Source organism: Symphodus melops (assembly GCF_947650265.1).
Source record: "Symphodus melops genome assembly, chromosome: 14".
Lineage (NCBI taxonomy): Eukaryota > Metazoa > Chordata > Actinopteri > Labriformes > Labridae > Symphodus > Symphodus melops.
The window spans coordinates 21988543-22008790 of NC_136704.1; the positions used below are offsets into that span (position 1 = coordinate 21988543).

The 20248-nt window shown below is 42.5% G+C and overlaps 1 protein-coding gene across 4 annotated transcripts in view; it reads right to left on the reverse strand.

Annotated features, from left to right (window-relative positions):
- ralyl (RALY RNA binding protein like) overlaps nucleotides 1-20248 on the reverse strand; it is a 94766-nt gene that overhangs the window by 5544 nt on the left and 68974 nt on the right. For 3 of the 4 annotated variants that reach the window (XM_079361927.1, XM_079361926.1, XM_079361925.1), the window contains 3 exons: nucleotides 7430-7505; nucleotides 6305-6352; nucleotides 4627-4805 (listed from right to left, as the gene is read on the reverse strand). In XM_079361927.1, coding sequence (XP_079218053.1) covers nucleotides 4627-4805; nucleotides 6305-6352; nucleotides 7430-7505 — 303 coding nt within the window. Of the gene's footprint in view, nucleotides 1-4626; nucleotides 4806-6304; nucleotides 6353-7429; nucleotides 7506-20188; nucleotides 20243-20248 lie in introns of those variants that run through there. The other variant, XM_079361928.1, reaches the window with a different exon arrangement.

Genomic DNA, 20248 nt, shown 5'->3' on the forward strand with positions numbered 1-20248 from the left:
GCAGAGCTGCTCAAGTTTTACTCAATAATAGAAATATCTGACAAATGTTGTGCTATACCTCAGCAGACAGTGGATAAAGAAAGCATCAGCATTGTTTAAGCCTTAGGGCAGAGTGTGCAGTCAGCTGACGGCCCCATCCAATCAAGGCAGACCACATGTACCTGGAGGGGATTATACTTCAGTTTGAAATCAGATGCAAAACAATTCAGAAGGCATACAAAAGGAATGATTCAGTTTTCATGTAAAAAACTTTACTGGCTTTTTTAGATTTCAAGTCTTTGACCCTCACGCTTTGTAACTTTCACAGAGGATTATTCAACAGGCGACACGAGGGCGGCTTTTTATGTCGCAGACTATGGAACGTTTTTTCTGAACACTGAAGCTGCATACCGAAGTGTTTTGATTCAGTACACAGCAGGCAGCCGAACATCTTGAAAAGTCAAATTATCCCAAAAGTAAGCAGACTCTCCAACGGATGGAAATATGGCACCAAGATGCTCGTTATTAAAAACGTTGGCTGTCTTTATCCGGCTTTCCTTCAGCAGCATTTTAAAGACACATGATGAGATCTAGAACTTCTTTTAAACTCACAAATAACTTTTGTTTCAAAGAGAGCAGATAGAGTTGAAATTCAAAGAGAGAGAGAGAGAGAGAGTGGGCAATTTAAGGGGGCAACGCTTAGGGGACGATAGCCTCCGTACATGTGGGATGTGCATTAACCACGAGGCTACCGGCGTCCCCTGACGCTTCATTTTAAGGAATATTTGATTGAAAATAGTCTGAACATAACAGTCCAGGTTGACCCCGCCTCTCGCCCAATAACAGCTGGGATCAGCTCTGGCTCCGCCTCCAATCTGAACGGAAGAAGAAGCCGCTAGACTGATAGTCTTAACAGCCAATTTCAACGTAGCGCGTGAAGCGTAGCGAAACAAAGTGAGATTTAAATGTCAGAAGAAGCGAAGTGCAGAGAAAACAATACTTCTTTTTAATTAATAAGAATAATCAAAACGCTTGCTGAAGGTTCTTTTTGAAGCATGAATATTAATGAGCACGATAGAGGTTTCCGTTCATTAGTCACGTCTAGCTGAAGAGAGATTATACTGTCACTGTGATGCTCAACACTTTTGATTAGAGGTCTAATCTGTAAAAACTCAAATCAGAGTGTTTTGGTTGTATTTTCATAAATGCGCCTCAGCCTGATCATTGCCTCAGCAGCTGAGAAACAGTGGGCACATTATGCCCTCCCGCTGCTTCTGTTTACTGCCTCATGAATATTTGCTCATCCTGCTCGGCTTCCGATCTCACCCTCCCCGTGTACTTCACAATACGGATCGGAGATTTGGGTAAATGTGGCGGAACCGTATCATGTCAAAGTTTGAGTTTAAAACCTTGATATGCTAATGAGATCCGCTGTAAATAAACAGACAACACATTCCCTCTGAAGGGCGTCGACGCTCATTCAATCTGTCCCGACTCGCGGCTGCTGAAACGCGGGTGTACTTCTGAGCAGCTTGAACTGAGCTGATTAAAAGAATTGAGTCCATAAAGTAACGAGTTAATCTCGTTCTTTAACCCTGGGCGGCTGAAATGTGTCATCTTTTGAGCGGAGGAGGGGAAGAAAAAAAAAAAGAAAAAACAAGACATCAGAAGTTGAGAGGGAAAATTCTCTTTGACACCTTTCAGATTCTGTCAGTTGCTAAAAAGACGACGTCTAAACAAACCCACGAGTTTCTGTTGGGCGGCAGCCGGAGAAATGGAGACGCACGGAGGCAGGCGTGGAATATAAACATGACTCGCCTGCCTTCGTGTCTGCGTTTAGCCCCTGTAAGTTCACCTGATGTTCATGTGCACGCATTCCACATCTCAACGCATCGCCACATGTCTGCAGGGACAAGCATGAAGAAGCCATAATCCGTGCAAAAAAAACATTTAACCGTTTACTGTAATTCACAGTATGAAAAATGAAAAATGCAGGCTGATGGACAGCCTAGCGATCATGATGCACGTCATGTGTAAAGAAGCTGTGGACCTCAATGCAGCAGCAGGTTCAAACTAGAATTGAGCCCTTTGCTGCACCATGTCGTCCTCCACTCTCTCTCACCCCACCCCCCCCCCCGCTCCTCAGCTGTCAATAAAGGCAAAATGGCCTCAAAAATACAATATTTTTTGAAGCCTGAGGAGCGTCTGATGCGTTCTGTGTGGCTGTAAACACAGCAGGATGAATCACGTGTGCATGAAAAGGAGACAGAAAACGGTTCTATAATGTGGCACTGATGGCAGCAGGTCGGGGTCGAAGTCAAAAGATAGAGTCTCATGTTGTTTTGTGAAGCAGCCTTCGACTGTAAAGCTCCACAGAAGCAGAAAATTGACCTTCCTGGGTGGGGAAAGAGCAGAAAACCGAGCATATACAATGATATCTGGATGGTAAGACACACTCCATCTCCTTCTCAGTATCACCTGCCTGCACTGTGTACAAACCACCATCCCTGAATACACACTCACACACTTCCTTATTCCAGCATTATCTCAGCTCGCTCTGGGCAGCTTACAACTCGTCCTTTGATGATAAGAAAGTGTGGAACAGTTTTTAAATTATCGCAGCCTCCAGGCACTTTTTCCTTTTGTGCTATCAGTCCTCTAAAGCTGCGGGGAGAAAAAAACGTACACATCCTAATCCAGCATCGTTTCATCAGCGCTGCATCTTTAAATAGCTCAGGTTCAAGGAAAAGAAGGGAAAACCGCATTGTTCTTCTTAATAAGCATTAAGGAAGATTTAGGGAATGAGGAATGGATCTGATTTGATGAAGGTTTTTTTTTTAATCTTTGGAAGAATCCGGACCTCTTGACTCACGGGTCGAAGAGGAACAGGCTAAGAGGCTGATGGTTCTGATGCAAATTTGACTCTTGAATGTTATTGGAATGTTATTCTGAACCAGCTGCGCATCACTATTATAGAAGTATTATACGTAAATGAACCACGTTTCACTCCCCTCAGTGTTAAATGGAAGGAACCCTTTGGGCAGAAGGGAATGAAACAGTCACTCGTCTCCAGTTTCTCTAATGATGTAGCACCGATTTCTATTCCATCACCTTTCTGCTTTTTGACAAGCCGATCTTCCCAGTGGAATATTTCCTCTTTAAGAAGAAAACTTCTCAACAATTTCCCCCTTACATACACTGATTTAAACCCAGTGATGAAAATAGAAAAAAGATCAATTTATTTTACATAAATATGATCAAGATAGTTTAAAGGGAAATGTTACATGACTCTGGGTAGTATCACAGTTCATTTTCACTCAATTGAAAAGCACCACACCTCATCCTTCTATCAGAGTGATCCTTCATTTGAAGACTGCCTCTCTGTATGGGGCTGAAGAAAACTGTCAGATTAGTGTTCATGTTTGGAAAAATATTTTTGAGCAAATTAGAGCCCAACCGATCAATCGACAATATCAGCCGAAAATATCAGTATGTTAGCGTATCCAGGTATTATCGGTCTGCTACTTTTATATGAGTGATATTATTAGATTTATTCCCCTGAAAAAAGGATTGATTTAACTTTCAAATAATCAAATAATAATAATAATAATAATAAAAAAAAGACACATGATGGCTCCTATAGCCATGTTTGTTTAGAAACAGCAACAGGTGCCGTTACATCATGATTTCATTTGTTACGAAGTGAGAAACAGAAGAACTTCATCATTACACAGGGTTTCATGTCGGAAAAGACAAACCTATCCATCCCTGGAATCCATACATCTCACTGCCGCTCTATGGTGACTGATTACTTTAACAGCCAAAGTGGTCCAAATTGCACACACTGACCCGCCGTCTTGTTTGGACAGGCTAACCTTATTTTGCCCTCCAATCTATCTGGGCCAGAGCCAATCCAAACATTGATTTTTCACACAAACTGGCAGGGCCAAATTAGTCTACCAAACATAGCGCAGACAGAGGAGAGAATTCACTGAGTTTGTCCAAAAAAAAAAGAAAAAAAAAAAAAAAAGGAGGAGGATGGGAGATGGGTTTTTTCTCCCCTTCTCTGTAAAACCATCTGTGACTGGGTCCTCCTGTCAGACCACACCAAGCTGCTCGGGCTGATAACACCGGACCAGACAGGCAACAATGAAACAAACATTGTAGCCAATTACACACAGGCGACGGATGGAGACTAACAGAGCTGACCACAGCTCCGCAGAGATGGCCCCAATCTCACTTTAATTACATTTACGGACGTTATAATGCATCACCAGTTAATCAGACCAACCAAATGAGATCCAGATGGATCGTGGATGACAGGAATAGTGCTGTTTGCTGAATTGGAGCCGCTCGGTAAAGCATGGATTAGACTTGTGTTTGTGAATTTGCTCTACATTGCAGTGTGGCTTGTACTGAGCTGCTGGAGTGAATTAAAACGTGTTTTATGGCGAAGCACACCACCGTTTTCTTCTCTCAGAGCTGCCGTTTGGAGATCTGCATTAAGCTCTCTCTCCTTTAATACGGACAGAATGCCATTAGCGTAATTACTCAGAGCTCTTTTGAGAAAAAATAAATGAAATAAAGTGAAAACTGACTTCTCCACACATGACAAGTCATTAAAAAAAAGAACCTCATTGTACGTACGTTTTAGCCCAGAGGAGGAGGATGATGTGGGAGGTCTGGAGGACGAAGAGGAGGAGGAGGAGGATTTGATGGGGAAGGAGGTCTTCCCACGGCGGGTGGAGGGAGCGAGAACCCTGGAGCGTTTGAGGGGGATCACGGCTCTGGGAGGGGGGGCCACTCTGCCGTGGTAGTCAAAAAGCCTCCACAAAAGGAAGACACAGTAATATTAGACTTCATTTTGTACCCTGTTTCATTCATTGGACGCCGTGCAGAATTCAGTCTATCTCCTACAGCTAAAAGGTTTTTCCTCTTTCTAAAACCCATTATCTGTTCCCAGGATTGTTTTCCAAGATAGATTTTCGGTTCTCGCTCACACGGTACACATGAAATACAAGACATTACTTTTCAAATCTACCGATATCCCTCTTCTGCGAAACTTTTCTGGCTATTTCTTTCATGCAGCTACAGTCAGTCCCCCCCCCCCCCCCCCCCCCACATATCTTGTTAAAGTGGAGAAGATGGCAGAAGAGTGTGCTAAATGTCACATGAAGGTGTCAGCTCTTAATGCTCACAGTGACAGAGGACGTCTGTCAGGCCTATCAACAAGTTTGACATTTAGAAAATATCTCCACAGATATGCTCTGTGATCACAGACGGATAAATGACAAAGAAAACAAGTGTCCCCCTCAGTGCGCTTTGCATGCTCGATCCGCTCAGCTGTGTTGATTTGTTGACTTTTTAAATGGACGTCTGTAGGAAGGTTACTGAATTGCATCTGACAAGGAGAAACATTTAATGAGGAACAGGAAGTCTTGAATCAAGACGGAAGTCCTATGTGCTGTTGTTTTAAGCTAGCACACAAAGTAGCCTTGTTAACTTCTCCTTCAGTTTGAATAACAGGATTTGTGTACATTACACGACAGCTAGAGATATTTAAAGGATTGCAAAAGATAGCCTTTACCGTGCTCTACTTTTATGTTCTTTGTTACTGTAACCAAAAAAAAGAAAATCCCTTGTTTATGTAACACTGGTGATAAACTGGGCACTGAATAGCATGCTAGCTTTGCTTAGCTAGCTAGTTTGACAGTTTTTTTTTTCAGTGATAGCTTATAGATTTTAGAAACTTGTAACCTCCGCCTGTGTAAAAAAAAGGGAACCTTTTGAATAGAAATTATTGGGAAATGTGTTCGATGTTTGGTAAATCACTGTATCATCTGTATACTGTATGCATACAGCTTACAAACCTGGACAGGGGGGCTTATCTTTGTGCCCAGCTAAATGTTGTCTTAGTGTCACACATTTCAAAGGGATTTATGTTCTCAGCTGGGTTTCTCCCATGAGTCAATATGTTAAAATAATCCACCCACAGTTCCAGCCTACTAATGTTAGAGTCCTTAACGCCGATAGGCCTACTGCTAAGTTCCCAGGAAGCACTTTATAAATGACCAAAGACATTGGTTAGCTGATTGTAATTTTACCATTTAAACTCCACATCACACTTCATCTTAATTTGTCTTTTTCTATATGAATTTAAAGAGCCATTACCTCATCTCCTATAATTTATTTCAAGCTAGAAGCTTAGAAACAAAGGACTGTAGGAATATAGGGAGTGCCCTTGAAGTGTGAAGGAAATGTGCTAAAAGTAAAGTAATTCCTTCTTAAATACCAAATTTCACAACATAAAGGAAATGATACATACCTGTTGTAAAAATCATCCCTGTAGTACTCGTAATCGAATTCATAACCACTATAAGAGACAAACACAAAGACAGACGAGGAGGAGGGTGCAGACAGACAAGGGAGTAAAAAGGCAAAGAAGAGTTATATTAAAAGCAGCCATATTGGATCTGTGAAGAGTAAACAGATCAAACTCAAACACTTTGGACTTGGATTGACACGCTTTAGTTTATACCGATAGCTCAGTGCAGGTAAAGCAGCAGGCCAAAGCCAAGCTGGCGTGCAAGATGACAAATCAACAAAGAAGATAAAAAGTTTACAGCTGGAGATCGAAAGAAAAAATCTTTTCTTAGAACCTGGAGATGAAAATCGATGTTAAGTAAATGCTCAGGACGGCAACTTGTTGAGAATACAGAGGAGAGACAAAATACAGAGACACTGTTCTGAACTTTTACTATTCCCTCAATCATTTTAATTAGGATGAATGTATTACTATTTCAATTTAGGGCAGAGTAGTGTTGGTTTTTGCTTCTCCTGTTCCTGCTCCATCATTACCATATTACATCCTGGCTGTTTTTCAGCTGCAGCTATAAAATGCAAATGCGGGTTCATTTTACCACAATGCACAACTAATAAATTAGTAAAATAGGACACGTAATGTAATAAAAAACAACCATCCTGAAAGGGATACATGAAAGGAGTTTTTTTTTAGAAACTTATAGGGTTCACAAAAAGTGCCCAAGTGAAGAAATAAGATGTCCGTCACTCCATCACATTAGGCCTCAGTCAACAAGCAGTGCTTTGATCTGTTTGTGACCAGGAGATGTGTGTGTGTGTGTGTGTGTGTGTGTGTTTATGGGGCAGAAAATTAGGGTCATGATTAATGAAGCTTCAACAACAGCTTCTCCTTTGAGCTTTACAGACCCGTGCCAAATAAACCCCAGTCAAGGTTGGGGAGGCATCAAAAGCTCAATTAGAAATTCAAAGTTCAAAAGAAGAAAAAAAAAACATAACAAGAATCCTGTTATTCAAATATGACTCCACATTTACATCAGCCACAGCAGCAGGATGTGAAAGATAGTGAATATTTATGACTGGAGCTGCACCTTTGCTTATAAAGGAGTGCGTCGGGAAGAGTCGATCTTACCTGTAAACAGCTGACAGCGGCCGTTTGGAGCCTGCTTTAGGCCTGTATGGCTTCGGCTCGCCCGCCATGTTTATGTCTGCAAAAGACACAAACGTAAACACAGTCAGTTACTGTTTAAAATAAAATCTTTTAAACATGATGCATATATTTAATGATTATACTTTTATACCCCGTTTAGCATGCATGTCGATGGGCATTTCATTGGTCACCACCAAGGAGCGTATAAATCATGCACGCAGTCTCGCTGACATCACCCACTGGTGTGTGAAGAGGCGTTATAAAACCTAACAATGGTGGTCATCATATTTGAAATGCTGACTCAACCCAACTTTTGATCTATCCATAAACAGGCAAAGAGGTGGAGCTGGGGCGGGCCTTAAGCCAGCTAGCAAACAGCTACAATGTGTATACCGCTCAGTCAATTTAGCCCCGCCCCCTGGTTATGCTTTGGCTTGAAAAAAAAATCAAAAACTGATGATGTTTTTCACTCTGCTGTACAATGGGTTCCATAAACGAACCAGACTTGAAGGGGGTTCTTAGGTTTTTGAAGTCAGCCTCAAGTGGACACTCAGGGTACTGCACATTCCACGTTGTTTTTTGACATCATGTCTCTTACCAAATAAAAATCCCCCCCTCCCCCCCATATGCATATGTGAACGGCCGGAGCAGTCCTCCCCTAAGTATCCAGATATCAACCCGGGTGCATATGTGAAAAAGGCTAATATACTGTGTTGAGTTTTTTTATAAAGTGCTTATCAATTCTGAATAAGACGGTTAAAAGGAAGTTTAATTATTGGAGCTAATTCATAAATATTCCTGTACTCAGCATTACCCTACACTGTTGGTGTTATAAAGGATTTCATTGAACAGCAGAGTTTTCTTTCCGCTGCAGGGCGACCTCATTTAAGAGCCGAGCACTGTCAATGAAAGTGAATAAAAGTTCCTCTCTTCAGAGCTCCTCACACACAGCCGCGGCTCTCGATGGCACTGAAGGTTCTGTGTGTAACTCAAAGCACCGCCTGAACACAAGGGAAACATAAAAGCACTGCTGCATAATGAAGAGCGTGAAATATCAATTCAACTTCTCAGGAAGCGTCGTGTGCTGATTCCTCTGTAAAACTGAACTTTATATTCAGCTTTCTGAAAAAAAATAAGTAGCACACAAAGCAATTGTACTGTAGGATATTTTCACTAGTGTGGAGGTGCATTGTGGGAGCTGGCGACCTTGGCATGGTGCAGAGAAAAGATTTGAAAATGATATTCTTGCAACAAGGGCAGAAAACAAATCCTTGAATACATAAAAAAAGAAGAAAGAGCATGCAAAGAAAAAGTGGGATAAAAGCAGGATGATTTATAGCAAGCTGTGAGCGACTGTGTCCGCAAATGCTACCATCATTTTTTTTTTTTTGACCCAGTCAGTGATGCAGATTTTTTTTTTTTTTTTTCTTCAAATCACTATCTTTGCATTCATTGCCAAGGGTGCTGCAAGGTCCTCGCTCGTCTAAATGGCTTCTGGGAGAGGAGCCAGGGGGTCAAAAACGAGCACTGTGTCCCTCAAAAAGCATGAAAAACCATCCAGGGGCATTATGGATGGGATGCAGTGTACGTTTAAAAGCAGTGAAAATCCAAAACCTTTCACTGAACTTCCAATTTCAAAGCAGGATTCTCATGCTTATCTGAGGTCAGGGTAGAGCTATCCAAACATTATTCTGAAAGAAACAGCACGGAGGATTATGAAGACTATCGATCGCCGAGGGCAAATTGCGGTCGAAATATGCAGGCAGCATTTTTCCAAAGGCGGCAGCATCTTCTTTCTTATATTATCTTTGATATAATTTGCATTCATCTGCATGTTTAGAAGCAGCAGCACACTTTTGAGAGGATTATTTGACAAAACTGCTCGGATAAAAAGTTTTGCACCAAGAAAACAATAAAGCCATCAACGGGGTACCCTTAAGAGAATAAACCTCATCACAGCACAAGAGCCTACAAAGATCACTCGAAGACACTTTGTCATTACTGTTTTTTTATTTGCATGCAGAAACATCTTCGAGCCATCCTCGTGTCCCCTCCAGCAAACATTTACTCAAATTATAAATGCCTCTGCCCTGCCATCCAAAAACCAAATAAGTGGAAGCAACCCGGTCGCTGGAAGAGGAATATCACTGGGGTGAAAATAAGCTCCTGGAAAAAGTCTGGCCTCCTTCTCCCAGTGGCTGCTCTCAGGAGAAATAGGATTAGACCCCGGTCTGCTTGTAGACTACCAACTCAGACATCTAAAACATGAGCTTTTTAGGCAGAGCTGCATGACCAAATGTATATGAGTATACGAGTCTTTACTAAAACTGGAGTTGACCATGAATCAGGCTGCAGAGATAATTATGATTTGCTAATTAAGCCAAAGTTCAGCCCGAAGAAATGTGGCTATATATACACTTGGAGTTGGAAACCCAATGCAGTCGTGTAAATCCTCTGCCCAGATTTTTTTTTTTTTTTTTTTTTTTTTTTAATGTGATTACAGAATAACTTTATGGTTCACAAACTGCACTCGGGGAAAGTCTAATCCTCCCCTTCCTACCTTAACATTCAAGATCAACCTCGGACTTCTACTCAACATGTTGAATGAGTGATTGATAAAGAGTGCTTAAAAATAACGTAAACCTCTGAATGTAATTGTTCATCATTTGTAATTCCCTAAACTATATTTGAATGTTTATGCTCAATTTGTGTTGTTAATATTTAGTTTGGTTAAGGTTGAATCTGGGGCTGTTAACAGAATACATGTAAAAACTGGTCAAATCTACAAGATGCTTCGCCACCATCCTTTGAATATATTCTGTATATATGTGGAAAACTACTTGAGATATACTGTCCGTACATATCCATCCACTGCAGGCTTCTCTTTGTGTATGAAGTGTTTAGACGGCACTATCATCTCGTCATTCTGTAAAAGGATCATCTCTGCTGCAGCTCTTTGTAAAATCATTTGTTTCTGTGCAGCTCCAAGGACTGAACGCTGAGAAAAATCCGAACGCTCTAATTACTTCAACGGTTATCATTTGCTTTCCCGTTTATTTGTGCTGTTGGTTTGTCTGCTCGCTCGCTCTGCAGCTCAGTCAGACAGGATTAGCAGTGGAGCTCTCCGAGGTGCTGGACGAGTTACACTTTTTCACATTTTGTCGGGGTGTGTTGCTCGGCACTGTCTGGGCAGCGAGTAAACAAAAAGGTCTTGACCTGCAGCGCTGTGAACACACACATGATGCAATTTGAATTTTGCAGACGTGGAATTATTTATAGATGTTCGCTCTCGTCTTTCTCTCCTACACCGTGCATGTCTGTCTATGGATACAGAGACAAACACAGCCCAGGTATGTATAAATATTTAAAGGTAATGGTGTTATTTGTCCGGGGGATGGGGTGAAAGGGAAAGGGCTCAGGAGGTAAATTGCAGTGGAAAGACAGAGGCATGCAGCGTAACTAATCACTGAGGACAGACCTGTGTTCCCCCGTCAAGAAAACAAGGATCCGTGACTCCCAGAAGCAACCTGCCCATGTGTTTTATTGCTCTCATTTGTTGCCTTACATCTCTGTCTCCCTCCGACTCCCGCTCAGGCGTCCTGTTCTGCCCTCGGCCTCAACCTATCCCTCAACATCTTTTTCTCTCCCTCTCCATTCGCCTCAGTTTCCCTCGCTCGCCGTCTAACCCCACCTCTCTAATCCATCACTCTTTCTCGTTTCCAATCCATCTTCCCGTGTCTCAGAGGAAGCTCATTATGAGACATTTGAGTTCAGAGCATCACCTGTGGGGCCTTTTTTCTGTCCCACACCTGTGCAGCCCAACGAAAACCTCGCAAGTCTTGTTCCTCCCCTCCTTTCATTAGCAAGAGATGAAACACAGCCGAGCACGGAAAGTCAATCCGTTGAATAAGTCAAGCCTTTAAACTGGGCCATATGCTAACATATTGAAGGGGAATCGTGGGGATAAAAAAAAGAGGCTCCTGTGAAAATCTACAGGACCAGAAAACATAAGGAGAGGCTGAGTCTAGAGACGCGAGCAGAGCCATCAGTTTGGGTTTGTGACTGCGTTACAGCTTGGGCACGTTTGTTGAGCTTTGAAGAACAATTAACAAAAATATTAGTTTGTTTAACTGACGTGTAATTCTGGTAACGACATCAAACTAGTCGGTGATTGGGTGCATCCCGAATAAAAATATTCTTCAAAATCAAATTTATCAAACTATCATCACGATAAATACTGATATTGGATAGCTTAACGGTTTTGTTGCACCACTGGGAAACGGGGGCGCGCTAATGCGCATGAAACACTAGTTGCCACCCGACATAAAACAAAAGAAGAAAAAGACAATGAACAGCCAATCATGTCGCAGGGATATGGGTCGGCGGGCTCGGGTTGGCGTTAGCGACAGAAGGCCACGGAGAAAACATCGTTGACACGACGAAGCTAAGTGTTACTAGCCAGCAGCTAACGGTCATACAGCGTTTCCAGCTCTGTGCACTGAGCTTATGATGGTGAAATGTTCCTGTTAAATTATAGTTTGACAATAAATAATGAAACCACATTTAACCATCTGATTTACTCAACTTCCACCCAGGAGCAAAAATCGGCTTTTAAAAAAAATAATCAATGATTTAACATTTATCGTGATAATTATCGATGTGACAACATTTTTAGTCATCTCGCCCAGGCCTTGTTTGAATCCAACCTTCATCCCCCCCTCTCTTTCCTGCTAACATTCCCTCTCTCTTTAGTTTCCCCATCCAATAAAGGAAAAATATATAAAAACAATATTGATGTTTCGATAATGTAAAATAATATATATTGCAGCTATGATGTCGTCGTGACTCTGTAGCTGCAACAGATTTGTCTGCGTTCGTTTAAGCTTTCAGCGGAAAGAGATGCTCAAGCTTCCTACGAAGAAAACAGCAGAGAGAAATAGAGCAAATAGCCCCGAGACTTCACAGAGAAGCTAATAAGGGTCACTCAAGGTCACAGAGAGAGAGAGAGAGAGACATTCAGACAGATTGTGTCACATGAGCCGAAGAAGCTCTTTTCATTAGTGAGGCCTGTGTTGGAAGAAAAGACGGACAAAAACACATCGAGTTCTCTTCTGTAAACAGGATGAGCCAGAACTCTGCGCTGCTGAAATAATGACACTTCAATCCCTCACTTTGCACAGGCTTACACTTAAACTGTGGTGACGTCTACACAAAGACATCGACTGTTTTAAAGTATGGATAAAGACAAATTTAAACTGTTTTTTTTTTGTTTTTTTTACATAAAGACTTAAAATTTCACTTTTTGAAAAAACCTACAAGCTGTTTAAACTAAAAGCTCTTTACAGGGACAAGCTACAGTCTGTAGTTTGGCTGAATACTCTAAAAACTATAATCTGCAGGTCAGCCTCTCGCCCAAACACAGCTGGTTCTGTTGGTGTCGGATGCAGTTTGGACCCCTGCTGCCATGAAGCCCAAAGGCTGAATTTAAAAAAAAAAAAAAATCAATTAATGTGAGCCTGTTTCACGAATAAAAACGTTTCATTTGGGACACAGATCTCAACAAACCGTGCCATTACCTTCTTGTAATGACTAACATGACGGAGAGAATATTGTGTTCACAAGTAGACCTTTTAGATTAGGGCAGTGCTTCTCACACTGTTAGGGCACGAAACACTTTGCCTTTCATATTTGCGTACTCTTCTGTAAGTTCTTTAAATTGCGATTTTGCAGTATGTAAGTCGAGTGAGTGGTTTCAGACACAGCCAAAGGGATTCACAGTTAACATGGCTAATCAGCACTGCAGAGTTTAAAGCCATTGCTTTTGTACGAGGACACTATCCAACTCCACCTTTGTTTCATGATGTGAAACAATGATTTCATGAAACTTGAACTATTAATCCCAAAATGATCTGAAGCGTTCCGACTGGAAATATTTGATTTATAAATCAGTCCTGCTTTGCTGCTATCAAAGTGCAAAATGTCTTTTCTCCCCCAGTTACCCAAAATGCTTTGTTTTTGCCTCTGTAGTCATATCGCAGACTCGCAGCACGGCGGCCAGTTGATTGACCGCTCTAAACTGCCTCTCCGACGTATCAGCGAGGACCCAGAAAGAAAGAGAAACCTGTTCTTTTTGTTTTCTGAAAACAGTCAAATTCTCCTTGGACCAGAGCTGATGGCTCCACTACACATTTGTCACTATCTTTGTCTCTGCTCTTCCTCTCATCTCAGCCTCCTCTCGCCAACTGTCTATTGGATGAGATAAAACATTAAAAAGGCGGCGATGGAGGAAAAAAAAGAAAAAAAAGAACGAGGGATAGAGCACAGAGGGAGCTGTCCATCAACTCCTCATGGAACGAGAAACTCTGCCGCCAATCTTCACAGCGTCTTAATTAATTGAAGAAAGTAACTAATCATGCAAATTGTTCCTCAGCCGGAGAGACGTAAAAAGAAGGGGAGGGAAAGAGCCGAGTCAAGCAAGTGATGGACATGCAGAAGGTACCCGGTGGATGGTGGGGAATTCGTCGCCAAAATCTGTGCTGATTCGTGAAATTGAAAGTCTGACATGAAGGAAAGGCCACGTCTAACATGAAGATCTGCAGAGGAGAACCTGGCTGATGGAGGCATCAAAACAAATCCAGATTGGCCTTTCATCTTTGCTTTCTGATGTGTTTCCAACGCCTGGTAAAGGTCATGTTGCAGGTATGGACTGACAATGAAACAGACAGATGGTCCCCCCCAAAAAAATCTCTGAGAAAATCACGATGAAAATCCCGCTGAGTGGATCCCGACTGTGAGCCAACAGGGTTCCATTTTCCCCAGAAGCCTTCCTGCTCCACACTGAAGCCTTTCATTCACTCCACTTTTCGACATTGGACTTGTTGTTGCTGTTCGGTGCCCGGCGAGACCTCAATCAAGGTCAAGAGTCCCTTCAGTCCCTTCAACCCGATCGAACTCTTTATCCCGAACTCTCAGAACTGGAACAACTTCAGTTCGAAAAAGAGTTTGTTTACCGACGCCTCGCAGCTGGCGAACGCTGTGGACGAGTGTGAACTAATTACATGGAGAAAAAAAAAAATCTGGCGACGACATGGGGGCCATCTGCATATCAAAGGTGGGTGTTCTTTGAAGATCAGACATCAAAATGGGGGCAGTCCTGGAGCGGTTTGTCGATGCAGAACTCGTCGACATCTTTCTGCTTGTAATCGAGATGTTTGTTTACAATCTGCATTCTCTCACATCAAATGGCAAAGTGGTAAAGCCTTACAACGGCCATGTTCATGAAGTATAAGAGCGGGGTGAATGAAGCGCAAATCAATGAGTAACATCTTGACTACGATCTGGCAGTATATTGGATTGTTGTGATATTTGGAAAACACATTTTATTCTGCAAAACGACACTCGAGTTGAAAATGCTGCTCAAGAAATAAACGTTTTTTTCAGTAAATTTTTGCGAAATTAGTTTGGCTTTCTAAATTCCTCTGAGTGACGTCATCCATCTGTTCCTGCAGGGGGCAGCCGGAGGCTCATCGGCAGCAGCCTCCATGTTGAAAATCCTGTCTCAGTTTAACTTTCAGTCAAGCTAACGAGTTTTAACTCTGCTGATGAACAGATACGTGGCGCCCACCTGTCAATCATGTCAGCTAAGCTACGGGTAACGCACATCATTCCGGAGTCGTTAAAAAAATAAAAATAGTACTATGTGCCCATGATGACAAAAACTAACCGGTTTATATCTGCTGTAAAAAACAGCCTTTTTTGCCAGTCATGTGTAAGTCACTTCCTGAGTTCCTGGAACCAGCCTCAAGTGGACACTCGATGAAGGTTGGTGCTTGACTACAACACGCTGGAGCAAGTTTTCAAGGCTATAATCACAGCACCGCACTGCACATATTACTTTAGCTTTCAAGGAATGTGTAAAAAAAAAAAAAAAAAAACTCCCGTCATTTCTAAACATTATACATCAATTCCTGCAAAGGAAAGAAAGAACGTTTTATAAATTCAAATCACAAGTTCCCCGAGGCGAGGCCTTCGAGAATCTTAGTCCAAAGTTTGCTCAGTCCATTTGCTTCAGAATGAGGTGTAAACAGGTAACTGATTACAAAGCACTATCTGAAAACTCGTCTCCGTTTGTTCTACTTTTGAGGGAACAAAAAAAGACATGCTTCAAAGACTACATCTGCCTTCTGTGCCTCGACTCTCCAACACAGACCGGAGTTCACTAAACAGCCATTTTATCATTTGTGACTGTGACTTCTCGGTGAACATCCTGTAACAAAAACTGGAGCATCACTCTCTCTGTAAACACTCGAGTGTGACTTTCAGTCTGCTGTCCCGCCTCGCCGCCTCGCCGCCTCTCTGCGTCTGCACGGACCAAAGTCGGAGGGGATCAGCTCATAATCCCCGGCCCCTTCAGGCACTGGCAGAACAGATAAAGGGATGGCATCGCTCTGAGATCACATCCCCGTGTGACCTGTAAAACCCGACAAGCCGTCTCATGCCAGTCAACAACGATGCACTTCAAAAAGCGGACGATTCGAGCCGCTGGACGGATGAACTCAGACGCAGAGGGGAAGGCTTAGCGCCGCCGATCGAGGCATGACAACAAACACCAGACACAGAAATTCAAGTAGTTCCTCTGAGAAACAATCATGACAACCGTTTCTAATCAGGTTATCGCCACGGACTTCTCTCTTTTGCTAAAAATAGGCCCTTTTTGAGCTCTTAAGCCTGAACCTACCACAGAAATCTTTGATTTGTCCGAACATCATGCTGCACATTTATATTTCATTTAAAGCATGAAACACAAAGACTTTCTTTTTTTTTTTGAGGGGCATCTCTCGTTCTTCCTGCTGGCCTACATGCACAGAAAATGTGCTGTCATTTTCTACGCGTGTTTCAGATTTCTTGCAACACATCCGCTCATAGGTGTGTGTGATAACTGAGCTGCGTGATAGAAAGGGAGACGCTGCAAATACTCGCGTTATTCCCGTTTTCTTGCAATAAATCTTGACATTTATTTCAGCCCCCCCCCCCCTCCCCTCCCCCCAGAGACCTCTTCTGTCACATCTGTCGACTGTTCACATTAGATCCAATTTAAAAAAGCGCCATTCACCGAAGCCTGTTGCTCTAAAGATTCTGCTTCTTCGTGATAAAAACAAAAGGCAAAAATCTGCCATTTTGCATCATCCTCTCCCTTGTTGCACAAAGGAGCGTGGGTAATAAGGTGCCATTTACTTCTCGGCGTTGCCGTTCCCTCTCTGCATGTGCAGATGTGTCACTGAATGCTCGTCTTTATTTAACACTGATTGGCTCTTCTTCGTGGCGGTGGTCCAAAGAGCCCTTTTTTTTTTTTTTAGCTCCCTGAAAATGTGAGCTGGGCTGCATGCTTGTGGGAGAGCCGAGGACGAGGAGGAGGAGGATGACTCTGGGGGGAGGGGGAGGGGGGGGGCATCTTGTGACAACTCTGTCACATTATTTCATCATCGAGCATGGACAGAGGAGTCTCATTAGGACCTTTTTTTTCTGACAGATAGAAATCCAATTTTGAGGATGGAGTAAAGAGAGATGCTGCTTCATCTGGTTTTGGAAAAAAAAAATCTCCCACTGCATCTTAGGTGGCAAACGAAGCATCTGAAGGGGATTACATCGAGACGATTACTTCAAGACAAGCTGAGCAGCTGCAGCTCTATCGTGCATCTTGTTGTGCATGATTTGTATTCCTTCTCATGAACATGCAAACTGTCATTTTTGTTTTTTTTGGGGGGGGGGGTGAAAATTGAGCTACAGGCAGGAAAATTGAAAAAGTCTGGAAAGCAGAGAAAAGTCACCGAGAGAAACACACAACACCAGAACTGTCCTTGACACAAGCTTTGAGGAACACGGAGGACATCTGACAAAAGATGTAACAGCCTGCCTCTTGTGCCCCCCCCCCCCCGCCTTTTGAACATCAGCAGCACAGAACACACAAACCAATATCTGCAGCACACACACACACGCACGCACACACACACACACACACACACACACATCCAATTGTCATGCGCTGCAGCTTTCAATCACGACAACGAGAGGAATCTGCAGAGGAGAGCCCGAAGAGTGTGTGTCTACAGGAAGTCTCTCTGTTGGAACAATCTGCTCTGTCACGTATCACACTTCAAAGTCTTCCTTTCGCCCCAAGATGAAATCTCACAAACTTCGCTCGCCGCGCCGCACACAGACACATTTATGACGCGCACGTGCACAGAAAAACAAACCTCGCTGGTGCAGAGGGCTGAAACCCTTATTTGATCTCCGAAGCCGCAAAACTGTCAAATATTTACAGACTTCAACTCGAATACCGGCGGTGAAATTAATCACCAAAAGACGAGATCATCATCAACATGCTCACGGGCGCCGAGTACGCCCCACGATGAGGAACAAAGCCAACAGAGCAACGATGAATTTCCTCCATGTGTACCACGGAGCTACAGCACGTTGGGTTTGGCACAGCCCTCTCAACAACTCAAGCTATTTCCACTCGATGAACGCCGTCTCGCTCATAAACGGCCGTCATGTGTGGAATCTTGTCCCGTGTTACTTTGTCATCACGCCTATGCAGCACTGCCTGAACGTACTCCAAAGAAGAGCTGCTGCTGCCAGAAGAGAAATCATACCATAGCTTCAGTCTGAAAACTAGCTCATCACAAAAAGTCCCACCTACACACAGCTCTCCACAGTTTCATGTCACCAGCGCATCCATTGTTCGATGCTGCTGAAATTCTCACTCAAACTGGGGGGGGGGGGGGAAGAAGACCTTAAGAGTATGTAGGAGTAAAAAAAGTCTCAGTAGTTCTTTAGTGTTTTATTCTCATCCACTGAGCAGCGTAATGTTCACTTCAGGGTGATCCAGTTATTACAGACATGACTCATCAGGGCAATGTCAGTAAAATGGAATAATGAGAAGTCAAACAGTGCCAAGTGTTTGGAGTTTGCTGCGCTTTAAGCGAAGGACTCATAGGGAGCTGACCATGGTGCTGAAAGCGAGGCCGCTGTATTTCCATGAACCCTTGACATCAGTTTTAATGGTGAGATGATATACCGGCGAGTTCCCGTCATTGATTACACATACAGGCGTGGAACTGCAGAAGTTATGATACTTCAATACTAAATGTCACGTCTTTTAAAAGGATTCAAATCAGTGGTTTTTGTTATGATCACTCCTATTTTGAACCCAAAGTGAGCACAGTTAAGAGAGAGTGCTGTCTGAATAGGAAAGGAGGATTTTTGTGGCCGATATCCACAGAGTGGAAAGAGAAAATACCAATTGGAACAATTCCTTTCTTAGACCTGTGTTCGCTCTGTAGAGATGGATATACACTTTTATTAAGTTCATCGAATGCAGGGATCAGACACTTGTGCAAGAGACAAAGAGGAATGAAGACACAATGGTCACTCAAGTGGAGGAAGTTTTCTGGTGTTGAAAGTGTAAAAAGCTGCAGTTCCTTGAGTGTCCACTTGAGGCTGGCTGCACTTACACGTCTGCATACAGGCTTCATTTTCAACACCAGAAGTCGCCGCGTGGTTCAATCACTGATTCTTGATTCTAGAAATGTAATGAAACTAAAATTTAAACAGTAGTTGTAGCTGTTTCAATAACGCTGCAAGAAAGTATTCTGAGTAATTTGTTGTTTTTCAGAATTGCAGGAGAACTCCTGCGCACTGTCTGGGTTTGTGTTGCCAAGATATTTGTGCATTTCAGACAGTCCTATTATACAGTTACAATGACTGATTTTAATTATTGGTTAATATGCTGATTATTTTCCAGACTGCTTCAACTACTTGATAAATCAAAGAAAACGTTTAAAAAAAAAAAGAAGTTTTTTTCTTCACATTTAAAATGCTGATTTTGTTCGACTCGCATCCAAAAACCAAAGACAATCCATTTTCTAATCACTATAAAGAGGTGTGAATCAGGAAATAATCTATGCAGTGCTTTCAAGTAGCAGTAACGATTCTCTGATTATTTTGTCTCATATCTCCATCCCTTTTAGCTACACTGTCTGTTTTTTCCCCCCTCATCATTAAAGTACGGTAATTAATGAGGTCCCGATGTGCATTCACTCTACAAAAAAACATTTCAGTAGAAAGGCAGCAGGACAGTGTTGACATGAAACAGCACTTTAGAGCAACCAGCTGCTGCTTCTTTCAAGATGCAGGCTCACACATGACTAAATAGAAGGTGATGGATGAACGTGAACTGAACCTAAGACGACTGTTTCCATTATTTACAGCGACCTCGCAGCCCTGATGAGTCGACACTTTTCTTGGTAATGTATGCCAACTTGAGCAGAATGAATGCATTACAGCAGACAGCAAAGCAGGTGCAGGGATGGCTTCACTGAGTAATGGCTTCATGCAAACAGTAATCAGCAGCGTGCAGCAGGTGACAGGACTTCTTACTCCCTCATCGAAAAACTCAAAGACATTTTCAACAATGCAGACAAAGATGGAACAAATTTAGGCGACGTTTTTTTTTTTAAATGATTTTTTTTTTTTTTGAAACTTGGCACCCTGCATCTGCATAAAAAAAACATCTATTATTTCAATTTTAACATCGTTGTTTGATCTTTAACCGAATCAAGATGCATTTTTATCTACGCATGAATTACGGCTCAGTATTTGCAACTTTCACCGAGCAAATTGAGCATAAACATCCGTCTGCTGTGCGTTTTTTAAAAGCTTTCATATTCTGTGCAAACTTACATCGATGGTTGCGACGCTTCCCCTTGTACATGGTCATTATGTACGGGTCCAGCTTTGCGC